This window comes from Rhipicephalus sanguineus, chromosome 1 (assembly GCF_013339695.2).
Source record: "Rhipicephalus sanguineus isolate Rsan-2018 chromosome 1, BIME_Rsan_1.4, whole genome shotgun sequence".
Classification (NCBI taxonomy): domain Eukaryota; kingdom Metazoa; phylum Arthropoda; class Arachnida; order Ixodida; family Ixodidae; genus Rhipicephalus; species Rhipicephalus sanguineus.
Window position 1 is genome coordinate 158,342,987 of NC_051176.1, and position 25,243 is coordinate 158,368,229.

Sequence of the window (25,243 nt, forward strand, 5' to 3'; positions counted from 1 at the left end):
GAAAAACGCGTTTGGCTTCTTGCCCACATTGCAGATGTCTTGAAAAGGGCGTTTCAAAGACTCTTTCGACAGCAAATATGCACCACTGTCTCGTGAAAGAATTCGTTTTCGTCTTCTCTGCTGCACAGATAACAACCAAGCTTGGTGAGCATATTCTTTAATGAATCAGCAATCCAAAACAACTCAAGTTTGCGAGTGCGTATTTTTTTGAACATCTGTCTTTTTTAGCCCCACGCCTCCCCCCCTTGAACATGTTGGGTGTTAATCAACTTTGCATAATTTAGGCTGGTGAATCTGATGCATCATTTTCTGTGCTTTGTAGCATTGTTAGGAGCTCAGTTTAGCAGAGAGCAGGCTGACGTTTATTTGCAAGTAAAAACTGGTCTCGCCCAGTGCTGCGAGAAAGTAATTTTGTTGTTGGGGTCATTGCCTGTCTAAAAAGAGAGAGCAATGGAGGTTTAGGTTCAACGACGCCATCAGTGGGAGAACAGGTCCATTGAAAAGCGAGGAGAAGTTTCCGTTTAGATTGCTAAGAGAACGCAGGCCCATCTTGGTGAGGGTGATGGGCTATTGACTCTTAAGGGAGAGAGAGAAAGGAGTGTCGGATGGTCACTACAGTGTAAATTTATGGAGCAGCATTTATTCAAGCTGAAAGGCACAGTAGTTGAACCTTTTGTTCATTTTTTTTTTCATTTAGATCTTGGCTTCACGAAAGGAACTTGTTGAGTATGAGCACAAGCAGAAGGACAGCAGGAAAGCCCAAGCAGCAACCCCAAATTCAACAGCTGCACAGCCAGTGAGAAACGAATTGCCATCGCCCGGCAACTTCAGCCTACCAGCAAGCAATAAGCAGTCATCTGGGAGATGCTATGGCTGTGCCAGTGCTGCAGTGGATCACTGCATCACCTTACTGAGAGCTTTGGCTACAAGTGTTCCATACAGGTAAAACTGAAGGTGATTTTGTGAAGAGAACCGTTTATCCCTGTTTATCAATCATAATATTTTTCTATGTTGTCCTTTGTTTTTTGTTTTGTTTATTTTTAAGAAACGTTCACCTTAAACGGACACCAAAGAGAAAAAATGATTTTACTCATAATTAGTAAATTACTCTTTCACAATTCCAATATCACCACGCTTGCCGCAATATAACACACAAAAAGAAACTTCGGGGGGGCAACGCCACCTTGAATTTTCCGCACCAAACGTCGTGATGTCATAGATTTTGACGGCATTTACTAGGTCCTACGTAGTTCTTGGTCAGTAAAAATGAAGTAGATTATCTTTGGAGGGGGTGGAGCCATAGACATAACATAAAGAATTTTTGTTGATCGAATGATACACTTTAAAATCCGTGATGCCACATGCTGCGATTTCAGTGGAAAATTTTAAAATGAAACTTTGACCTTGATTTCTTGTTCTATTAATAAACCTGTGATGGTCAAATTAACAGCATTAGAGTTTGCAATCAATTTATCAATGTAAACCATTCATTGTTTCACTTTAGTGTCCCTTTAAGTTCCCTAACAGTCAGCTAATTATTCATTGTGTAGAGTCTTTCACTCGCTCTTTCATTCAATCTGGCCGCGGCAGCCGCATTTCAATGGAGGCAAACAGCTGGAGGCCCATGTGCTTAGATTTAGGTGCACATTAAAGAACCCTAGGTAGTTGAAATTTTGGAATGTGAATCCACACCAACTCGCCCAGTTTTCCATCGTACTTTGTAAAACCCCAACAATTATTATTGCTATATTAATTATTCTTTCATTCATTCATTCATTTCTCAAGGAAGCTTCCACAAGGAATCTTCCACAAGGAAGCTTTGTCCCAAGCAGCAATTTACCTGTGCTTAATTATAGGCATCCAAGTTGAGCTTGGAGTTCACTTTTCAAATTATGACCTTCCATACTAATCTATTCAGAATTCAGCTGCTTCGACAATTTTGTTGGCAATTGTCTTATACAGTTGAAACCCACAATAACGAAATCGCGCAACTACGAAATTCTCACAACAAAATACTTTCCTTTCGCCAGTGAACAGCCATAGGATTCAATGCATCCCACACTTCTCAATAAAGAAATGTTGCTGACCTGCCCCTGTGGTCTAGTGGTTGAGGTGCTCGACTGCTGACCCGCAGGTTGTGGGATTGAATCCCGACCATGGCGGCCGCATTTTTCGATGGAGGCAAGATTGCTAGGGGCCCACGTACTTAGATTTAGGTGCACGTTAAAGAACCCCAAGTGGTCAAAATTTCCAGAGCCCTCCACTACGGTGTCTCTCATAATCATATCATGGTTTTGGGACGTTAAACCCCAGCAGTTGTTAAAAGTAATGCTGCTGAACTGCAATCCCACAACTACAAAAAATGACGGGACATTTTCCCACACATTATATACTCGTGCAAGGTCAGCATACTTCAAAATCTGCACAGATGTGTGTGTGTGTGTGCGTGTGTGTGTGTGTGTGTGTGTGTGTGTGGTGTGTGTGTGTGTGTGTGTGTGTGTGTGTGTGTGTACTTATGTACAGTAGACTCTCAATAGATGGAAATCTCTTAAATGAAATTGCTACTTAAATCAAACTGCCTAGTATGATTTGTTTTGTACTACTAGAATTCTGCACCCCTGTTTATCTCTCAGTAAACGGAACACCTGAGAACAGAACATATTTTACTAGTCCCTTCAGGTTCCATTTAACAAGAGTCTACAGTGTGTGTGTGTGTGTGTGCATATATATATATATATATATATACACACACATGCACTCGCACGCGCGGTAAGGGTTTACAAGGCAAGCTAACTGAATTTCGACATTAAATTTTCGTCTAGCTGACCGTTATTTGTACTGTGTTATTTCACGATAATGAACTTCTCGAGATTGTGAAATTTTTCGGTTTCCCCGCAGATTTCGTTATTGTGGGGTTCAGCTGTACAATTAGTCCACAGCCTCATCATGGTATCTATGTCGGACAAGAAAATTATAAGTTGTGTTGTGGCCCCTTAATGACTGCTAGGTACAGGGCCACAGAAGCTGTATCAAAACTTTCAGCTCTTTGCAGACTACGATAATGGTGTTCCTGATTCAGTTTTCAGCAAGAGATAGCTCACACAGCATAAAGCTGTTCAGACAGCTGTAGCAGCGGAGCGGCATCTACTGCCAAAGTTAGCTATATTTGGGGAAGTTTATAATATCAACTGGCCTATAATGGAGCACCTTGCGACGTTGACATCAGCTTGGTTCTAACGTTAATAACCAACCACCACCTATTTCGTGAGTTGCGTTGGCTCCCATGCTCCTTGCATATGCTCTTGGGCACAGTTGTATAGCCTCTCTAGCAGTTATCAACACAGTGCTCACGTGCACGCAGTGCGCGTGCGGTGTGTTTTTAACTGTTTTGTGTGCTTGCATGGCCAGCTGTGTTTGCAAAAAAACCACCCTGGTACCACCGCCTCTCTCGGCACTCTCTGAAACCAGAACTGTGAGTGGGCTCCATAAAAACATAAAATAATTAACTATCACACACTCGAGCAAAGTTAATGTCTTGAGCCGTGATAAATGGATCATTAGGTAATTCTTGCATGAGAAAAAAGATTCAACATTTTTGTCACTTTTAATTCTTGCTTTATGAGCATTCAACTTGAGCTCGTGTGAACCATTGAGTAAGAGAACAAAAACTGTGCCAATATTTGTTGCCCGTTTAAGTGCGTGTTACGCCCTTTCACCCATGTGTCATAGCTATCGGTCTGCCTCGAGATCAGTCATTCATCAATGTATCTAGTAGCTTATGCAATGGCTGTGGCATTGCACTTGTGTATTCACCTGCAACTGCGATGCTGCATTTTGATTAGGGCCAGGTGGTAAAACATTTTTGATGGAAATTTGCATAGATCCAAAAATAAAAATGTTTGCACAAGTGTTTCATGTTCTCCGCTGGACCCGTTCCTCCATTCTGTCACACCTTTAAATATGGTTCATCAGAGCGCTGTGCTGTTAGCATTTCAGGGGTAACTGTTATCTCAAATGGGCCTTTCATTGATGTGGATAAAGCTTTACTGTACTTATTGACTATATATCGCTTAAAGTTTGGACGCTATACGGTTGATGCACACATGTGTTGGACACTGTGCCAAAAGTCCTTGCTGCTTTGCTAAGTCAGCGTACTTGTGCCATGACCTATGGCGAAAGGTTATATAGCCCTTGTTTCACTGTAAAGTGCTTGCATTGCAAAAAATAAGTGTATTTTGCTGATCCGAACTCCTTCATTTCAATGTTGAGCTGCTCTTTATTTTGCAGGATGCACTGTTTCCTTTGGGGAACTGAAATTTCCTTAACATCACATATCTATTGCAATATCGGGACAGAGCTCTGAAATCGTAGCCTGTGGGGTTGATTCTGTTAGCAGCAGCATTTTGCCCATTTCTATAATTGCATCACCTTCCCTTTAAAGGAAACCAAGTAGTGCTCAAGATGTAAAGGCTCATATGCCTCCACAGATAGATATTTTGATCAGATGTGCAGATTTTCATATGCAGTAAAGCGGAAGTATTTCACCTGAAAAAGTCAGTTCAGCATAAAATATCAGTGTTTTCCTTTTCTGCTGTCCCTTAGGCCATCACTCAGCTTTGTTCTCATTTTGTTTTTGTATGCATATGCAGGCAACTTCTGTGTGAGCGGGGCTTGATAGGGGAACTGGTGGAGCACAACCTTCGTCAAGGCTGGTCACAGGTTGGCCAGTTGGTGTGTCTGCTAACACGAGACAACCCCCAGGCCACCGACCACCTCAATGGATTGCTCATGGAACGCATATCACTTGCCCTACTTCGTGGTGGGCAGGCACCCTCCCTACGCCAGCAGCCCTGCCCAGCCCTAATACCTGATGCTACCACACCACCTGCCACAACAGAAGAAGACAGCAATGAGGCATTGTCAACCCCACCACCAGTTGTAGTTGGTGTCCCTGACTTGCCAGCTGCAGTGCGCCATGAGGTGGCCTTGTTGGCTCTTTCACTGCAGAAGGAGGACTCTTGCTGGGAACAGCGGCTAAGGTACGCTCATAACTTGCAGCTGCCTCTTTTGGTTATCTATAGACAGTATCATAAGATGCCCAGGCTTTTTAGCAATAAGCATAAAAGACTTGTTTTCAAGCATTGCCTGTTTTGTTTTGCTTATATATTCACAAGTAGTGATGGCACTGTTACAGTGGTTACAGAAACTAGGTGGAGTAAGCGTAAAGGGGCCCTGCAACACCTTTCCAAGTAATTATTAAATGGCTTAATTAAAGGAGTTTTTTGCCTCACGAATCGACTGCCACAAAAAAGTTTAGAATTCGTCATGTACGAGCGGAGTTACAGGGATTTGTAGCACGCTGTAAGTGATTTCTCTCTTCTTTTGTCCCGACGAGTGCTCTGGAAGCTGAGCAGGGAGAGATGGCACAGGGGGAAAGAAGTTATGTCACGTGTGCAGCATGACCTTGAGCACTTTCTTGCCTTTTTTTTTTCTTCGCGACTTACTTTCAGTGGGATCGCGAACGCGCTCGCGTGGTCACATTGCGCCATTTTGCGGCGGCCGCAGTAACTGTGCAGCTCACAATGCTCAAATCAGCTAATGGTCATCGACTTAGGATTCATGGCATAATTGGTCGAGAGAAGAGCGAGTGATTTCTAGCTGACTTTGAAACTTAGTTGCATACTGCATGCTGTTGCACTGTAATGTTTGGCTTGCATGTTCGCAGGAGCCTCGACTACCGATTGGCAGCATTTTATGACCATGTTCAAAAAGTGTTGAGGGCCCCTTTAATGAAGCTAAAGATTGGTTGGTTCATGGAGTTTAACATGCCAAAGCAACTCAGGCTATGAGAGATGCCATAGTGGAGGGCTCTGGATAACTTTGTAGAGCTGTGCGAACAGCAAAATTTTGGGTGCGAAGCGAATTCTAATATTGAAGTGTTAGTGCGAATCGAATCGAACATTTTTCGAATATTTCTCGAATATTTTTTTAATACTTCGAAGCGAAATTGTAGAAAGAAAAGTTAGAGAGGATTCCTAAGCGTATTATTATGAGATAGCAACATGAAAGTGTTTCTTTTCACTAGGTTGTTGAAGCATTGGCAGGGTGGTGTTTCATAGTTGTCTTATCAAGAATGAGGCAATGCAGAGGCCGAATTGTATTTATGTACATGATTTGGTGCAACCAAAGTGTTGCCGACAACACTTTACACGTTATAGGCAAAGATGCCATTTCCTCAGCCTCTCCTCCTCTGATGCCCAACTGATGTGGCGGACAAGGGTCTGTTCCCTTGAAGTCCGGAGTTCCAAATCTGTCTCGTAGACGTCGATATATAAGAACATCCGAAATTTTGGATGTTAAAAAGTTTCGGCTTCCAATTTTTCGGACTTCCTGCCCAAATTTCAGGTCCAAAACAACATTAATTGAGCCCCCACCTCTGCCACATCTTTCATCTCCATGTTGGAACCAGCGTTTTCTTGAGTTAATACATTTGCAACCATAGCAGAGCTTGGAAGGCAGCTTTGCCGCAATACCGGGGTGCGATGAGGTGAAGCATATTGAAAATCTAGGGACCACTTCCAATGGGACGTTGTCTCTGGAGCATCTGTCCGCCCTTGCAAGATCACAGAAGCCGAAGAGCTGGCCATCACACTTGCCATCCGCGAAGGCCTGCATGCAAACAAGCCGCTGACAATACTCACAGACTCCCAGCAGGCCTGCAGGAACTTCCTACAGGGCAGAATTGGTGTGCCTGCGGCACATGTCCTTGCACAAATACCAAGGGAAGGCAAGGACGACTCCTACATACAGACCGTCATATGGATACCAGGCCACTCTGGCATCATGGGTAACCTGCACGCCGACCGGGCAGCTCGAGGCTTCGTACACAACCGAGCGCTCCTTACATCGACTGCAGCGGACCCGGAGCCAGTTGACCTCCAGTATGCCACAATACTGAATTATCACAGAGGGCGACGCCTACGGTATCCACCACCTCATCAAAAGCTTGCGACGAAGGAGGCCACTGCATGGCGTATACTCCAAACCGGAACCTACAAAAACCTACACACACTACACCGCATGCACCCCACATCTTACAGGGATGAATGCCCATGGTGCGGGGCCACACCAACCCTGTACCACATTATGTGGGAGTGCACACTACACGACCTTGAACACCACAACATGAACACCTCATGTGAGCAATGGGAGGCACTGCTGTCCAGCCCGGCCCTCGACGACCAGATCAGGCTCGTTCAGAGAGCAGAGCGGATGGCAAGAGCCAGTGGAGCCCTGGACTAAGGGCCCCGACCATCAGCAAGGCCCCTACAGGGCAATCCACAGGAGCTTTGCCTGTACATAAATAAAGTTTGTCATCATCATCATCATCATCTTGGCAAAGTTCGACCGTAAAGGAGCTTGAAAGGCAGCTTTGCCGCAATACCGGGGTGTGATGAGGTGAAGCATATTGAAAATCTAGGGACCACTTCCAATTGGACGTTGACTGTGTCTTGGCAAAGTTCGACCGTAACTGAACTTGAAAGGCAGCTCTGCCGCAATACGAGAGTGTAATGAGGTGAAGCTTATTGAAAATCTGAAGGGGTCACTTTCAATCTGACGTTGACTGTCTCTGGGCAAAGTTCGACCGTAACGGAGCTTGAAAGGCAGCTTTGCCGCAATACGAGAGTGTAATGAGGTGAAGCATATTGAAAATCTGAAGGGGTCACTTTCAACTGGACGTTGACTGTATTTGTTTTTGGGAAGTTCGAATAGTAAAATTCCAGTGCGAATCGAATCGAATAGCAAGCACTATTCGAAAAATATTCGAAATTTCGAATATTCGCACACCCCTAAATTTTGACCTCCTGCGACCCTTTAACGTTCACCAAAATCACTCAGTACATAGGCCCCTTCGGCATTTTCCCTCTATCATATGACCATCGCAGCCAGGATCGAATCTGCATTCAGGTCTGCAGCCGAGCATTATTACTACGGGGCCTCCGGGGCAGCTAGCGAAGCTAAAGTGTTTGCAGCACCTAGCTTTGTATAATTGAAATTATAAACAACTAAAACGGAACTTCAAGTCCATTGCAATGGCAGATGATTTTAACAGAGAAGAAAAAAATCATCACATTTTGACAAATTAAGATGCGCGACAGTTCTATGTACAGTAAAACCTTATTACAAGAGACATTCAGAGGACCTGAGAAACATGTCTCTCATAACCAAAAATTCTAAAGGGCACTGAGGAGCAGGACTACATTACTTTACTGTATGTCAGCGTCAAAGTCTTTAAATGTATCTGTGGGAAATTGCTCAGGATAACTTAAAAAAATCATTCTTAATTTCTGGAGATAAAGCACTTCACTTCGCAAGCCTTCCACACTGCCTTTGAAGTGCTCTTTGAAGGTGATCGCCTGAATTGCTGACATTTTCTGCCCTGCAATGTCCTCCTCCTCTGGTTAATCCTTTAGGGCACATGCACCATTTACTTCCACGGGGATTGCATGATCTATAAGCTCTTTGGAGCACACGAGGCCCACATCAGCACACACATACTCTTCAGAAATTGTGAAACTTTTGGATGCAAGCTCAAGCTTCACCTTCAAAGCAGTTTTCCATAGGATCTTCCATACAAGGCCCCTCTCCCATCATGTAAAGAGTTTTTTACATTCTTAGGCCAAGGGAATGAAAATTTGAGTGCATAGTGGTTAATACAGTCAACTGCGGATTTTTTGGACGCCCGATTTTCTGGACATGCTCGAAAATTCGGACGCTTTCGCGGCACCGTCACCAGCCCCATAGACGTCAATGTATTAGAACGTCCGAAATTTCGGATGCTGAAGCTTTCCAGCGTCCGATTTTTCGGACTTTCTGCCCAAATTGCAGTTCCGAAAGGCATTATTTGAAGCCCCCACCTCTGCCGCGTCTATCATCTCGTAGGTTCGAACTAGCGCTTTTGCGAGTCGATCTGTTCGAGACAGTAGCAGAGTCCGAAAGTCAGCTTTGCCGCAATGCCGAAACGTTATGGGGTGAAGCAGACCAGAAATTCAAAGGGGCCGCTATCGCGGCGCCGTGCGGCGATGTTGCGCATAAGCAGCGGTAATGCACGGAGGCGTGATGGCGGCAGCCGGCAAACGCGCCAGTACGGCTTAATCGCTGACAACCCTTACGATAAGCATCTTAAGTTAACTGCTCGGTAGTGCACGTGGCCTAGCTCAGTTGCATGCGTACTGCACGCATTTAGTAGGCGAGAACCCAAATGCGCCGCGCCGCCATTCCTGCTGCCCCTTTGTGCGAGACCGCTAAGTGTGCCGCATAGACGCGTTGCATTCACGGACGAAACCAGTTCGCCATTGCCGCGCCCGTGTGCGGTCAGGAACTAAGTGCGCATCACGAACCCTTTAATGATAAATGTGTGCGTACGATACAGCAACAGTAAACAGACGGCGTCAGCTTAGTTGGCGACGTGCTGCACACAACTAGAAACAATAGGCTTGACATGGCAGCAAATGCTGCATATCGGCGGCGATTCGGTGATGTGTGTGCGCACCGTTTACATGCACACACGCATCGGGGAAAGCAGTACAAGTCGTCCACTCTTCCGCCACAGTCCTTGTGTTCCGCGTCATCGTTTACGAACGCTTCATGCGAGATAGCCGTAATCTATTCCGCACTTTGCTGTTATCAGCGGCGCTCATCACGAAATGCAAAAGTGGCGGTTGGCACGTACGTAGTTTAAGTGGAGTTTGCGGCAGGTGCCGAATGTATTTGCGAGAGCCTGGGCGTGCACCAAAAATGCCTGATAATTGTACTGGGAGGCATTAAAGCTATTTCGGACGTGGCTGTAGCGATTTAACCGCTTGAGCGGAATAAAAAAGCATGAATTTGTTTTTTCGGACGATTTCGCGGTCCCGAGGGAGTCCGAAAAATCGGACGTTGACTGTACAACGTGGGCCGCATTGCGTGAGCATGTCTACATTGTCTCTCTTTGAATTATTGAAGAATTTACTCTGAGGACCTAAAGAATGCTGCTTTAAACTGAGTGTCCGTTGTAACTATGTCTCTTGTATGCAGTGTTGTAAAATGGTAAACTTAATAAAACCAACCAAACTAAAATGTTTCTTATAACCAAGGGTCTCTTGTAACCATGTTTTGTAATGAGATTTTACTGGACTAAGTTAAATTCCATTGCCTATCATTTGTCGCAGGTCCTGCTTAAGGCCTAGATATAGTCCAGCGTAGCGTGCACGCGCGACCACGCGCGACGCGGTTAAGCTACGCCGGCCAAAACCGGAGAACTTAGTCTGGCATCACGGCGTAGCTGGCGCACCCGGTGACATTCGGCGCGCTCTGCGTGGCCAGCGCGGAACTAGAGCTGTTCCTATTTCACGCGCTCCACGCGGCTGGCGTTAGACCACAATGCATTGCGCGCGGCAGCGACGGTCGGCAAAATGGCGGCGTGTGGCCCGCGTTCGGAAAGTGCGGCCGAGTTTTACTCCACATTGATCGACGATGACACGATTGCGCACCTACTCGAAGAGATTATAAATCACATGTGTGTGTAGACCAGCAACAGCATGGACTGCTGCGACACGGAGGGGAAAACGAACGCCTGGGAAGCCTGCGGAATTCGCTCTCGTATGTACGTACATACATGATCTGCTTCCGTTTCTGATGCAACCAATGTAGCTATTTTCTGGCTCCCAGAGCGTTGAATGCAATGCTTGTGAGGAAAGTCGTTTCCGATGCAAAGTCAAACAGTGCACATAGCGAGAAAAAACACGACGTGTGTCAACCAAAAAGCGCGCGCAAAAACCAAAAACAGCGGGCCGGCGTGGCCGCGGAGTCAGGTGGAAACTGCGCATGCGCCACTGAATCAGCTGATTGCCGAAGCTGTCAAAGTGAGCGAATTTTCAAGCAGATGGCGCTGGCTTCGCGCGGCACGCGCGCGCCACTGTAGAGTGCAAAATCACGGAGCTGGCTGGCGTAGCCGGCGTCGTGTAGCGGACCTCGTCCCGCGTGACGTTGTGCGCTGAGCGCGCTGGACTATATCTAGGCCTTTAGAGGGTGCAAGTGATTCTGTGTTCCAGTTGCTAGTTTTCACCAGATATACAAAAATTTCTACTTACGAGGCAGACATGATGGTAGTATTACTAGATTTCATAGACCCTAATATTGGCTGTATAATGTGAGGGTTTAGTTTATGTTCAAGTTGTTAACAAAGGTTAAAGGTGCTGACTCTTTAATGAGCTAAAGTCTTTTCTCTCTCTCTCAGGCCCTTATTTCTGACCCATCATTCATTCAGACTTAAGAAAACAGCTATACAATCTTATATAGTACAACCAATGTAAACGGCAGTAGAAATTTTGTCCACTGTTATGTGATTATTTTGTGAGTAGTCCACAGACATTTATCTTTGTGGCACAGATAATTATTGCTTCAACTATAGAGCACAGTGCATGTTCACAAAATCCTGAAAGAATGAAGTCAGTGAATCTTCAATAAGCAGTAAAAATATTTGCTAAAGTGATAATTCCACTTGGTGCCTGTAAAAGGAAAACTTAGTATGAGTGTCATGTGTAACATAAGAAAAGTGCTTAAATTTTATCGCGTTTTTAAAATGTTATGGCTAAGTTTCAACAAACAGCAAGCAGTGAAAGGGTATTTGCAGTATGCTTCCATCTCTACGAAAGACATTACAGCACTTGTTACTCTTTCTTTTTTTCCTTTTCTTTTCTGAGTGCTGTTTATCAGTCACCATGCAGCTTTACCAACCCTCTCAACTGGCTACAGTTGTCAAGAAACAATCACAGTAGTGATGCACAGCTCTCACAGTAGGGATGCATGAAGCTCGAAATATGTTTACACTCTGCAGGCATTTTGTGCACAGAAGGAAAAGCAGATGGTCTTTTTTTGGTTTTGTATATCTGTAGTTCTCTCATCTATACTGGTAACTTGATAATGGTGAAGTTCAGAGTGTGAAAGCAGAGGAAATGAAAGCTTGGCAGAAGTCTGCATAGAAGCCACAGTTAGAGACAGACCCACTGATGTGATTGGTCCAGGAAGTGCATTTCACCTTGGTGATGTGGAGGCAAGGACGTAGCCACAATTATTTTGGTGGGTGGTGGCGGGGTGATATTTTTAGATTTTCAGGGAATGTAGCAGTGGTTTAAAATTTAACTTTGAGCTACCTGCCTAAAAACTTGAATTCCTGGATTTTATCCACAGGTTTTGGGAGGGCCATTCATGTTTGTTATATAAGATCCACTCAATAAAGACAGTCTTAATTTTTTTCTTAGAGCATTCTAAGGTTGCAAAAACCAATATTGTTTACGGCACACTGTGCTCCAGCAGACAACATGCGCTTATTGAGAGTTACCTGAGCCAGATTCAAAGACTACTGTTGGCAGGTTATGACAACGAAATCTCGAGGGCCTGTCATAATTTGGTAAAGTGAGTAAAAGGTAACGGTAAGGTACCAAAATCAAAGGAGCACATGTGCTGTGAAAAAAGACTAGGTAGTTGTGGTGCCTTAAAGTACACAAGTTTTTGCATTGCTCAAAGAAAGTGGAAAGTAGGTACAGGGTGTGCATGATCTTCTCCGCTCCCAATAAACTTGACACCATTTGTCCCCATTAGCATTGAAAATTTTCGGGCCCTCTTATGCAGTAAATGTTCCGAGGCGCTAAAAAATAGATACGTTTGCTGTAAATCACCTGTTGTTTACAGGTTGTCACTGTCATATGGCTGCTTTTGCTTATTTATTTTTATAATTTACTATTATGTCAGCCAAGCTGACCACTGTGTGATTAGAGCAAAAGAGCACTTGTCATCATTCAAATATTCAGGCCTTCTCATTACAGTCTACGTAGGTGCCTACAGATAGCAGAAAAAATAATCTTTTGTTCTGGCATCATGACCAAAGCACAAGGAAGATTATGGAAACCTTTTATATTAGTAGCAAAGGGGAAAGATTTATAAGCTAGTCGTCTGTTGTCCTTAATATGAGAGTTACAATCCTTGAATGAGTTTGTCATTTTGGATTATTGTATGATATTTTTCAAACTAGGATTTTACGTCTTGTCTTGTTTGTTTTAGTTAGATTATGATGCCACGATCATAGCATGGATATTAACTTGTTTATCACCCAGATGGCTTCTGCTGCGCATGTGCGGTGTACTTGTGGCCAGGTCGGTGTTTGTGTATATTCTTGTTGTTTCTTCATATAACCTTTTAGTCGTAAGTAGCGCTCATGCCACTATCTTCTTTTCCAAACCTATTAGTTATTCCACGATAATCTTTTCTTCTGTCCTCGTCTGTTTAGTAACGTAGTTTGTCAGTTATGCCTATCTGAAGCTTATCTAAAACTCTGCACACTTTGGACAGTCTCCTTATGGCATGAAAAGTGAGAATTTACAAACTTGTTTGACTGAGGCTTCGTCGAATGCATACATGCTCATTTTATTATTTTTATTCCAGGCCTTCTTGTCAAATACATGTGCTGGACTTGAGCCATACATATTTTGAAACATACACCTTGTCCATTTTTCTTTAACCCTTTCAGGTGCAACCTATGAAGAACTGCCTGAAAATGCATCAAATTTACGCATTATTTCAAAATACTCGATATTCTATTGCAACAGAAATATTGTCATAATACGTTCATTTATCAACGATGCAAAAATTTATATATTTCGTAGTAATTACTGTTAATTAAGTTGTAATTAAGTATCTATTTATCCTGTGAGGGGGTCCGCTCTATGCACGGCTGGTGCAGAAGCCTAGCTCCGGTCCCAGCCAGTCGTACCGTGTCAACGTCCCCTTCCCGTAGCGCGCGTCATCGCAGCTACGACGGGTTCGGGCGAATAAGGCAACAGGCTAGAACAACAAACAACACTTTATTGCTACGTTAGCAATAACGCGTAAAGGTCGCGTAGAGGGATAGTCCGCTCTCGTAGAAAACAAAGGGTAACGCTTACACCTTCGGTCGATGATCGGCTGGCGGGTCTCGGGGCGGTGAGGTGTTACCTTGCAGGTCAGCAGGGCACGAGAGACCGTCTCTCTGCCTGGTCGGCAGTTTTGTTCACCTCCCGTGTCCCTCCCCACCGCGAGGGTTGTTTCCCTCGCAGGGTGAGTTCCCTTTCCCGCGAGCCGGGATGCGAGGATTGACGCGAGGAGCGGCGGGAAAGAAGGGGTTGTCCGGAAAGGGCGACGGTGCTCCTCTCCTAGTGGTCCCTTGGCTACCGCCGTCAGTTCGCAATCGCGCCAGCCTTAAGGAAAGGAAATGGGCGCGCGTGCTCTCCCACACCTGAAGTCATTCATGTTCTGTTCTTGCATAAATAGAATCAGATTTCAGGCTAGAAATATAGTGCAATTTTGTTTGCAGTTATATTGATTTTGAGCAATGAAAAAGTACACTTGATGTGACACAGAAAGCCGCACATCGAAAGACTGGTCGGACATGTTGCATATGATCCCTTTGCTGAATGCAACAGTACACTGCAAGATGAAATTAAATGGAGACACATTTATTACGCTGGTGGTTCATCGAATCCTTAATGTATCTCGCTCTTTCTTAGCCACTAGTCAACACAACTAGCAAAAACAAGTTGTGTACAAAAAATGTGTACAAGGCCCCCGAAGGGTTAAGCCCTGCACAATGCCCTGTTTCAAAGCATGAATTAAACATTGCAGTCTTGTCCGCATGAATGTTTCCGATAACGTGTGGTAGCATTTTAGTCAGGAGAAGCACACTTGCAGGGGCACACTGTCGTGCTCAATACAGTAGACTCTCGGTAAAAAATCTCTTAAGGGGTGTCACTGCTTTTAAAATATTTTTTATTTCTTAAGCGATTTCGATTAAACTTGCTGAGTTTATGTATACTTGTGTGCTGATTTCAAATGTACAATTATTTTTCTGTATAATGTGTCGTTCTTAAAATAAATACAAGATAGTTCATGTGCAATTTGGGGGTCAAGATTTTTCCTAACCTGAGAGAGTTACAAAGTAAGCCAGCATATCACAATAATCTGGAATCAGAACTGTGTGCAGTACACCAAAAATGGATGTTATAGACCCGTTCGAACAAAAGTTATGGTATGTTGAACATTCACAAGTCAATGTCAAGCTGTGATATCGCTCACGAATGTTTGACATAACATGACTTTTGTTCAAATGGGTTTAGAACATCCATTTTTGTTGTACTGCACACAGTTCTGATTACAAATTATTGTGATATGTGGATTTACTTTAACTCTCTCAGTTCAGGAAAAATCTTGCTCCTTAAACAGCACATAAAATATGTTTTATTCTCAAAACTACACATTATAAAGAAAAATAATTGCACGTTTGAAATCAGCACACAAATATAAATAAACTCTGCAGTTTCATCAGTCAATCAGTAAATAAAAAACATTTAAGTGCCATTTCTCTTCTTAAATGGAAAGTCTGCTTAAATGGAGCAACTGTCTCTAATGTGATCGATTTCGTACTCTCATTTTGCACCCTTGTTTATCTATCAGTAAACGATACTCCTGTTAAGGGGGGACACTGCGCCTGAAAACTTTTTTTACAATTCTTTACCAATTTAAATCAAACTCGCTGAGTTTATGTATATTTGTGTGCTGATTTCAAATATGCAATTTGTTTCCTAGTACAATGTGTAGTTTTTGAATTCCATGTGCCATTTTGGGAGCCCCAGTTTGCCTAAACTGAGAGAGTTACAAAGTAATTAGGCACATTAGAATGACCTGGAATGAGTACAGAGTGCAAGAAAACAAGAATGGATGTTCTAAGCCCATTTGAACAAAAGTTGTGGCATGTTGAATATTTGCGGCTGAAATCCCAGCTTGGAGTAGACTAATTTGGAATGTTCATCGTGCCATAACTTTTGTTCAAATGGGTTTAGAACATCCATTCTTGTTTTCTTGCACTCTGTACTCATTGCAGGTCATTCTGATGTGCTTAATTACTTTGTAACTCTCTCAGTTTAGGCAAACTGGGGCTCCCAAAAATCATATGAAATGTTTGATATTTTAAAAACTACATGTTAGACTAGAAACATAATTGCATATTTGAAATCTGCACACAAATATGCATAAACTCCACAAGTTTCATCTCAATCAACAAAGAATTAAAAACAAACTTTCAGGACCCATGTCCCCCCTTAAATGGAACATATATTCCTGGTCCCTACATCGAATGAGGACGTGAATGTGAGTTCAGTATACACATAGGACATGTCTATACTTTTGCATGGTATTTGCAAGGGGAAGTTCAAACTATTCGATATTGAGAATAATTCAATACGTATGTACTTGACCATAGTAATGAAAACCTACAATATAGCATAAAGTGCACCTTGAAATGTGAAACTTGAGAGGAAAAAAAAAGATTTTGTTCCTAAAAATTTGATATTAACTTTTACATTCGCATGGTAAGCTCTGTTTCAATGCAAATATGCATTCATTTTTGCAGGTGCGTGATGCGATTGTTTCTAATGGGCATCAGTTCCCAAAGCCCCATTGTGTTGGAGAGCATCACACTGCCTTGTCTCAAAATACTTCAAGCAATTATAAAACCAGACCCACCCATCACTAAACGCAACAAAGACAAGTCGATTGAGGAACTGGCTACTGTGCGGCCTTCAGGTAAGTGAGAATTACTACCCTGCTTAACTTGAGGACTGTTGTCTTCAAACATACTAGTCTCATCATCATGACTAGCATTGGGGCCAGCTGTCAAACTAAGCAGTGGTCAATAGTGCATGACATCTTACAATAGCATAGGCAGACAGGTTTCATTTGTACAAGGAAAGGCGGTGAAGGCCTGAAGAGCTTCTCAAACAGTAAAACCTCGTTAACTTGAATTTGATGAAACTGGAGAAAAATGTCTGAAATAACCAAATATTGAATTATTGAGGGTATCATAACAAACAAATGCCAACTAAATCAGTTCAAGACGCTTATTAGCTCAGTAAACTTGCAAACCCTGTTTTTATTCTGTACAAAAACTGTGTGGCAGCTGCATTTATTGTCATCTGGTGATATCCTTCTCAAAGACAAGTCTGAATCATCCAGTTTTTCTACTTAACAGGGGTTGAAATAGCGAGGTTTTGTTGTATATACGATCTGTGTCCAGCATAAAGAGCTTACGACATGATGTGCCGGAGTCATGGATATCTGCACTACATTCAAAGCTTTGTATAACAAACCTCAATTTAGTGATATGTATGATTAATGAGCTGTTGGTTCCCAATCTTACACCCCCCTCACACGGGCCAACTTAAGTGCACTTTGAGGGAGTGCACTTCGCTGCTAATGTCATTCGCACGCTGTCACACGGGAACGGTTTCCGACACTCGCTGCAAAGCGCACTTGTCGGCTAGTGTGTTCACCAAACTCACTCAACTCACTTTGCTGCGACGGAGGAGCAATGGCTGGAGAATAAGGGTGATCCCACGAGAGATCGAACGTGCCTGTCCGGTCGCTATTTTTGTTTCGCCTGGGTTTTTTATATGTTATGTGGGCACATTCAAAGTGCATGGAACCGAAAATTTTATTTCCGAGAAACGCTCCCAGCACGCGAAAAAAAATATTTGAAGGTGGCGGCACGGGCCTCCTGTTTTTGCTCACTGCAATGTTTTCGGATTTCACGGCCGAATGTAGCGCGAACTATAAATGATGTGTCGAAAATTTTTTTTGTTGGTTTTAATACGCATTACTGTGAATTACATCCATGCTTTTTTAATGCCGTCCTAAAAAAGAAGAAAATGGGAAAAAATGGCAAACACAGCCGAAATCAAAAAAGAGTCCTAAGTTTCAGGTGCCTTGGCGCCTTTGTTATTTCAAACAGAAACTTGAAAACAATGTCCACTATAGAAAAGAGCCTTTGCAACATTTATGCAGAAGATCATTTTCGTACGAGCAGCGCAAAAAAAAAGAAAAAAATAGTTAAAGAAGCGAGTTTTTTCGAAAAAGTACATTTTCAAAAAATAAAATAAAAAAACTCCGGTCTCAATTTTGACGACAATTTTTTATCGAAGAGCGCTTATGTCAGTGAACACACGGTTTTAATATCATATGTCCTCATTTGCTTTGTTTACGAGATATAACTGGCCAAAATGACCCTTGCTGCGTGTGCTCACTTCAGTGCGACTGATGGTTGTTATTAGCTTGCATTGTGCGTAAATCGCAGTTTTAATTATTCTGCTGCAGCAAAACCTTGCTGTGGTGGCTTTTCGTCAAGAAAAATGTGTTCTCAGATTTTATTTGGTTCTAGCGTGTGCGAAAGTGGGCTGCTGCCGCCCTTTTAAAGGGTGATTCCACGAGAGATCGAACATGCCTGTCCGGTCGATATTTTTGTTTTGCCTGGGCTTTTTATATGTTATGTGGGCACATTCAAAGTGCATGGAACCGAAAATTTTATTTCCGAGAAACGCTCCCAGCGTGCCAAAAAAATATTTGAAGGTGGCGGCGCGGACCTCCAGTTTTTGTTCACTGCAATGTTTTCGGATTTCACGGCCGAATTTGACGTGAACTATAAATGATGTGTCGAAATTTTTTTTGTTGGTTTTAATGGGCATTACTGTGAATTACATCCATGCTTTTTTATGCCGTCCTCAAAAATAAAAAAATGGGGAAAAAATGGCAAGCCTGGTCCAAATCAACAAAGTTTGCCAAGTTTGATGCGCCTTGGCGCCTTTTCTATTTCACACAGAAACTTCAAAACAGTGTCAAGTATTTCAAGGAGCCTTTGCAACATTTATAGGGAAGATCGTTTTCCTACAGGTAGCGCAAAATAAGAAGAAAATAGTTAAACAAGCGAGTTTTTTTCAAAAAAGTACATTTTCAAAAAATAAAGAAAAAATTGAGGCCTAATTTTTGACGACATTTTTTTGTCGAAGAGCGCTTATGTCAGTGAAAACACCATGATAATATGTATGTCCTCATTTGCTTTGTTCACGAGATTTAACGGGCCAAAATTACCCTTGCTGTGTGTGCTCACTTCAGGGCGATTGATAGTTGTCATCAGCTTGCATTGCACGTAAATCTAGTTTTAATGATTTTCCTGCAGTAAAACTTTGCTCTGGTGTCCTGTCGTCAAGAAAAATGTATTCTCAAACTTTGTGTCTAGCGTGTGCGGGGGTGGGCTGCTGCCACTCTCTAAAGGCCTAACGCGTACGCAGTTTGCAGCTTACAACCTCAACTTACCCCGCCAGTATTCGCTAATCAAAAGCACGCGAGACACCGCAAACACATGGTTTAGGTCACTTTGTCAAAACTCTCCTTGCACACAGAATAAAGCACCTGTATGCAGCAAAGGGCAACTTAATCTAAAACTAAATGCCACAATCAGCAGGCGCGCTGTTATGCAGTTTTTTCTCACTGCCTGCTTGCTTCCCTTCCATTACGTGCATTGTACGCTCTAACCATCTTCCTCATTCGACGCACACTGTGCCTAAACAACATTTGTAAAACGTTAGCTCAGATTTCCGAGCCGTTTATTTCACTTCCCGCTATCACATGTTTTCGGCGTCGTAGATAACGTCTTCCTGTATCATCTCGACCTTTACCTCAGCGTTTCAACAGCCAGGAAACGTGCGGTGCGGCATGATTAAGCCATGAGTGGCCGAAGCTGCCCAATTTATTATGTTTTGTTGCCACTTTACTAAAGTGCTTTCCCACGTCGAGGACAGCAGAGGTCATTGGTGGCGCCATGCAGACGGACATTACCCTTAGTTTTGACTATGAGTGTGGCCTACAAATTGATAATTACAGCCCAAAGCGGTTAGACACCCTTGGTCATAAAATGTTAAACCGTGAGCAGTTCTGGGAAGACATTCATGACAGCTGCGCAGATGTGAGATAATTTGTGCGGCGCCGTTCAGTATAAACGTTTCGACTTGCTCTAGGTCTAGCTGTTCACTACACGCGATGCACGCGGCCCATGACTACGTCCGATTGTTCTGTGCCGATTATTTACGCGTTCACAAAAAGAAGATTGCTGAGGAAAACATTTTCTTTGCGCAAATTTTTTTCTTTGCTCTTTCTGTTGTTGCCTACCTCCAGAAGCTACTGTCATAGGCTGAGGATCTTCGCGACACCTGGGAAGTCTGCTTGCGTTGCTTTACGCTCCCCAAGGAAAACCTGTCTACATCTAACCGCGATGAGGTAGACCAGGCATTCCTTCAGGAAGAAGAAGCGATTGATATCTTGAACAGGCACGCCCATCTTTACTCTGATGATTGCAGGCGATGGTTGTAGGCTGCAAACTGTTTACACGTTAGCCATTTAGACGGCGGCAGCAGCCCACTTTTGCACACGCTAGAACCAAATAAGATCTGAGAACACATTTTTCTTGACGAAAAGCCACCAGAGCAAGATTTTGCTGCAGCAGAGTAATTAAAACTGAGATTTCCGCACAACGTAAGCTGATGACAACCATCAGTCGCACTGAAGTGAGCACACACAGCAAGGGTCATTTTGGCCAGTTATATCTCGTAAACAAAGCAAATGAGGACATATGATATTAAAACCGTGTGTTCACTGACATAAGGGCTCTTCGATAATAATTTGTCGTCAGAATTGAGACCGGAGTCTTTTTTATTTTATTTTTTGAAAATGTACTTTTTTGAAAAAACTCGCTTCTTTAACTATTCTTTTCTTTTTTTGCGCTGCCCATAGGAAAATGATCTTCCGTATAAATGTTGAAAAGGCTCTTTTCTATAGTTGACATTGTTTTCAAGTTTCTGTTTGAAGTAGCAAAGGCGCCAAGGCGCCTCAAACTTAGAACCCTTTTTTGATTTCGGCCGTGTTTGCCATTTTTTCACATTTTCTTCTTTTTGAGGATGGTGTAAAAAAAGCATGGATGTAATTCACAGTAATGCGTATTAAAACCAGAAAAAAAATTTTCAACACATCATATATAGTTCTCGCTAAATTCGGCCGTGAAATCCGAAAACATTGCAGTGAGCAAAAACACGAGGCCCGCGCCGTCACCTTTAAATATTTTTTTGGTGCGCTGGGAGCGTTTCTTGGAAATAAAATTTTCAGTTCCGTGCACTTTGAATGTTTCCACCTAACATATAGGAAACCCGGGCAAAACAAAAATTGCGACCGGACAGGCATGTTCGATCTCTCGTGGAATCACCCATAAATAAATTATTTATCGGAAGCTGAGCTCATGATATTAATTAAACTATCAATTTCACGATTAGAAATATTGTTATGCATTAAAACATACTATACTACCAATCACCATAGGTCGGCAAAAAATGTGGAACTCACTCGGACTCACTCATGATGCATATTTTGCCCTTAAGGCTCACTCAGACTCGCCAAAATTTTTCTCAAGTGGACTCATTCGGACTCAGGCTCACTAAAATTTTTTCCAACTGGACTCACTCGGATTCAAGCTCACCATAACATTACTCACTGGGACTCACTCAGACTCACGACTCGATCTGAGTCTGAGTGAGTTCAAGTAAGTCGACTCATGAGTCCGTTAGCGTATAAAGCCCAGACCGTTTGACGTAACTGCTTGCAGTGCAGGACCGGCTATAATGCGGTTTTTTCTGACTCCCATTTACCATCCCATAGAACTCTATGTATACACATGCCACTTATTGTGCAGTCCCCGGAGATGAAAGACCGGTTATAATGCGGCTGCCAGAAATATCTCGGAGAAGCGACAGAGCGAGCGCGCTTCTCAGTGGAGATGCGGCTGGGGAGAGAGTGATGACACTGTTACGAAGCAGAAGGAGACGCGGAATGAACGAGCGAGGAGCAGGGGGAGAAAAAAAATAAAGAAAGGGGAGTGGCGGTGGTGGAGGAGGCGACAGCCCAACGCGGTTGCATGGTGTGAGAAGGGGGAGCGGTGTGAGAAGAGACAGCTTTGCCGCAATGCCACAGTGTGACGGGGTGAAGCATACTGAAAATTTGAAGGGGCCACTGTCACGGCTGGTGCGCCGTTGTCCTTACGGACAAGAACCAGAAAGGCACAGAGGCATGATGTCAGCAGGTGGCAAGCGCACCAGTACAGCTTAATCGCTGACAAGCCTTCTGATAAGCATCATCAGCTAACTGCTCATTAGTGAATGTGGCCTAGCATATAGTGGTATGCATATAACCCAAACGTGCTGCAAGACTGTTCATGCTGCCTCTTTGTAAGAGACCACTAAGTGCACTGCACAGACATGTTGCCTTCATGAACAAAAGCAGCTCACCATCGCCGTGCCTGTTTGTGGTCAGGAAGGGAGTGGGCAACACGGAACACATTCGTGACAAATGCATGCGTGCGGTACAGCAAGCACCTCGGCTGTGACGGTGTCAGCTCAGTTGGCACTGGCGTTGTGGTGCACACAACCAGGTACGATCGGCTTTATGCGGTAGCAAATGCTGCGTATCGGCGGAGATTCGGCTATGCGTGTACAGATAGTTAACGTGCGCACACGTATCGGGGAAAGCCGGACCAGTCGTCCGCTCTTCCGCCACATAGTCTTTGTGTTCCGTGTCATCATTTCCAAACGCTCCATGTGAGAGAGCCGCAGCCCATCCCGCACTTTGCTGATATCAGAGGTGCTCGTCACGAGACGGTTGGCACGTAGTTAAGCATGGTTTGCGGCAAGTACTAAATGTATTCACGAGAATCTGGGCAAACACCAAAATGCCTGATAAGCATACTGGGAGACATTTAAGCTATTTCAGGCATAGCTGTGGCGATTTGACTGCTTGAATGGAATAAAAAAGCATGAATTCGTTTTTTCGGATGATTTCTCGGTCCCTAGGAAGTCCAAAAAATTGGACGTTGACTGTGTTTATCTTCGAGAAGTTCGAATACTTCAAATAGTCAAATTCCGCTGTGAATCGAATCAAATAGCAAACACTATTAAGAAAATATTCGAAAGTTGGAATATTGGCACACCCCTACTCATTTGTCATCATGATTAGCTGGCACCATCCGTCTGAGTCACCTCTGTACCTGAAAAGTTCCTTACAGGTGTTGAGTCATGCTGTAGAAGGCTGTTAAACCTAGAGATTGGGCCATGCACATACCTGCAGGCATGTGTGTTGCTGTGGACCTTAAGGGATGGCTGGATGGAGACCCGCTGCAGACATACAGTGCCTGGAAAAGCCGATGCCTGGGTCGACCTGCTGACACACTATCACTTGGTGGAGGCAAGCGACAACGGCGCGAGGACGTTCGGGCACGCTTTCTGGTGGAAAAGTATGGTTTGCGCTGGCGCCAGCTGGCTCGCCGAGGTGGATCTTCTCTGCGCCTGCTTATGTTCCTACAGCCATCACAGCAGCCCACCAAAAACCAGCCACGCCGACCACGCTCTCTTCAATCAAACTGGCTGCGACAGGTTTTGTTCAACCCGTCTTGCCGCCAAGCACGCACTGTGGCCTGCACCTTGGTTAAAGCCCTCTGCCAGGTGAGCCCAACAGATACTGATAGTGTGCGTGAGAGGTTGAGAAACAGATAGTGTGTGTGAGAGGTTGAGAAATAACATTTCTAAAACTTTTTGCTAGAATAGCAGGCAAGAAGTTGAAGCTGGATTTATTTACCATGTCCGTTCTTTCTATTATGGTGGCGATGTTAGGTGTCATCAAGTCATCATCATTATTATATTATGCATTATCAGGTCATACCCTTGTGCTAAGCTTTGTCCTTGCCGTAGGGCACCGAAAAAGGAAACTTTGCCCACTGCTGCCACTGTAGTTCATAGTTGCCCCTCTGTCGTAATGTGTAGTTGCAAGCTGGATGTGCCCCCTACTGTGCTGTCATCTTGCTTTTGTGTTTGGCACTTTGGGTTTTTGCGCACAACTCATATGCCACAACAGGCAATACTTAAGTGAATAAAGACATGTGCATTAATAATAATTGTCGGGATTTTCCCTTCCAAAACCATGATAAATGACATGTGCATTGCAAAGAAAGTTATAACGATGTATTTTGTGAAAGTTTTTGGCTGTCATAAAAATGTTGTCAAAGGAATCTGATTTTTTGTCACCCATTTGATGCCAACACACACAGGCAAGGCTACATGCCCTTCTAACCACTGAATAGCCACCAGCTTGGCTATATGTGGTGAGCACATTTACTCTGGCAATCACCAGTGCTATCATGAAGTGCTTGCAGCTTGAGCTGCATGCATACATATGTGCATGTGTGTATATATATGTGTGCTAAAGGCACACTAAAAGCAATAACATTTTATGTCATGGTGAAAGGTCAGTGCTTGAGAACCTCTAAAACGTCAATATTATGCACAGAAGCACTTTAGTAATCAAGAAATTAATGTAAGTGCAGGACACAAGATACGCCACCAGTGGGACATTCTGGAACAAGAGCCCGATGACTTAGAACATCCTCAGTACAGTTATCACTAGTACTCAAACTACTCATGATAGAAAAGGACGTTGCACTGCATTACAAGATGGAATAAAATGCAACTTGTGTGTTTCAGTTTGATTCGGGAAAAAAAGGACTCCTTGATGATGATGATGATGACAAACTTTATTTATGTGCAGGCAAAGCTCCTGTCGATTGCCCCGTAGGGGCCTTGCTGATGGTCGGGGCCCTTAGTCCAGGGCTCCGCTGGCTCATGCCATCCGCTCTGCTCTTTGAACAAGCCTGATCTGGTCGTCGAGGGCCGGGCTGGACAGCAGTGCCTCCCATTGCTCACATGAGGTGTTCATGTTGTGGTGTTCGAGGTCGTGTAGTGTGCACTCCCACGTAATGTGGTACAGGGTTGGTGTGGCCCCGCACCATGGGCATTCATCCCTGTAAGATGTGGGGTGCATGCGGTGTAGTGCGTGTAGGTTTTTGTAGGTTCCGGTTTGGAGTCTACACCATGCAGTGGCCTCCTTCGTCTCAAGCTTTTGATGAGGTGGTGGATACCGTAGGCGTCGCCCTCTGTGGTAATTCAGTATTGTGGCATACTGGAGGTCAACTGGCTCCGGGTCCGCTGCAGTCGACGTAAGGAGCGCTCGGTTGTGTACGAAGCCTCGAGCTGCCCGGTTGGCGTGCAGGTTACCCGTGATGCCAGAGTGGCCTGGTATCCATATGACGGTCTGTATGTAGGAGTCGTCCTTGCCTTCCCTTGGTATTTGTGCAAGGACATGTGCTGCAGGCACACCAATTTTGCCCTGCAGGAAGTTCCTGCAGACCTGCTAGGAGTCTGTGAGCATTGTCAGCGGCTTGTTTGCATGCAGGCCTTCGCGGATGGCAAGTGCG

The 25,243-nt window shown here is 44.0% G+C and overlaps 1 protein-coding gene across 1 annotated transcript in view; it reads left to right on the forward strand.

Annotated features, from left to right (window-relative positions):
• Positions 1–25,243, forward strand: part of LOC119400896 (E3 ubiquitin-protein ligase UBR4) — a gene marked incomplete at its 5' end in the record, with an annotated part of 438,348 nt that overhangs the window by 309,677 nt on the left and 103,428 nt on the right. Inside the window, 4 exon segments of the mRNA XM_037667804.1 lie at positions 698–942; positions 4,650–5,039; positions 16,481–16,653; positions 23,065–23,438. Of these exon segments, the coding sequence (XP_037523732.1) occupies positions 698–942; positions 4,650–5,039; positions 16,481–16,653; positions 23,065–23,438 (1,182 nt within the window).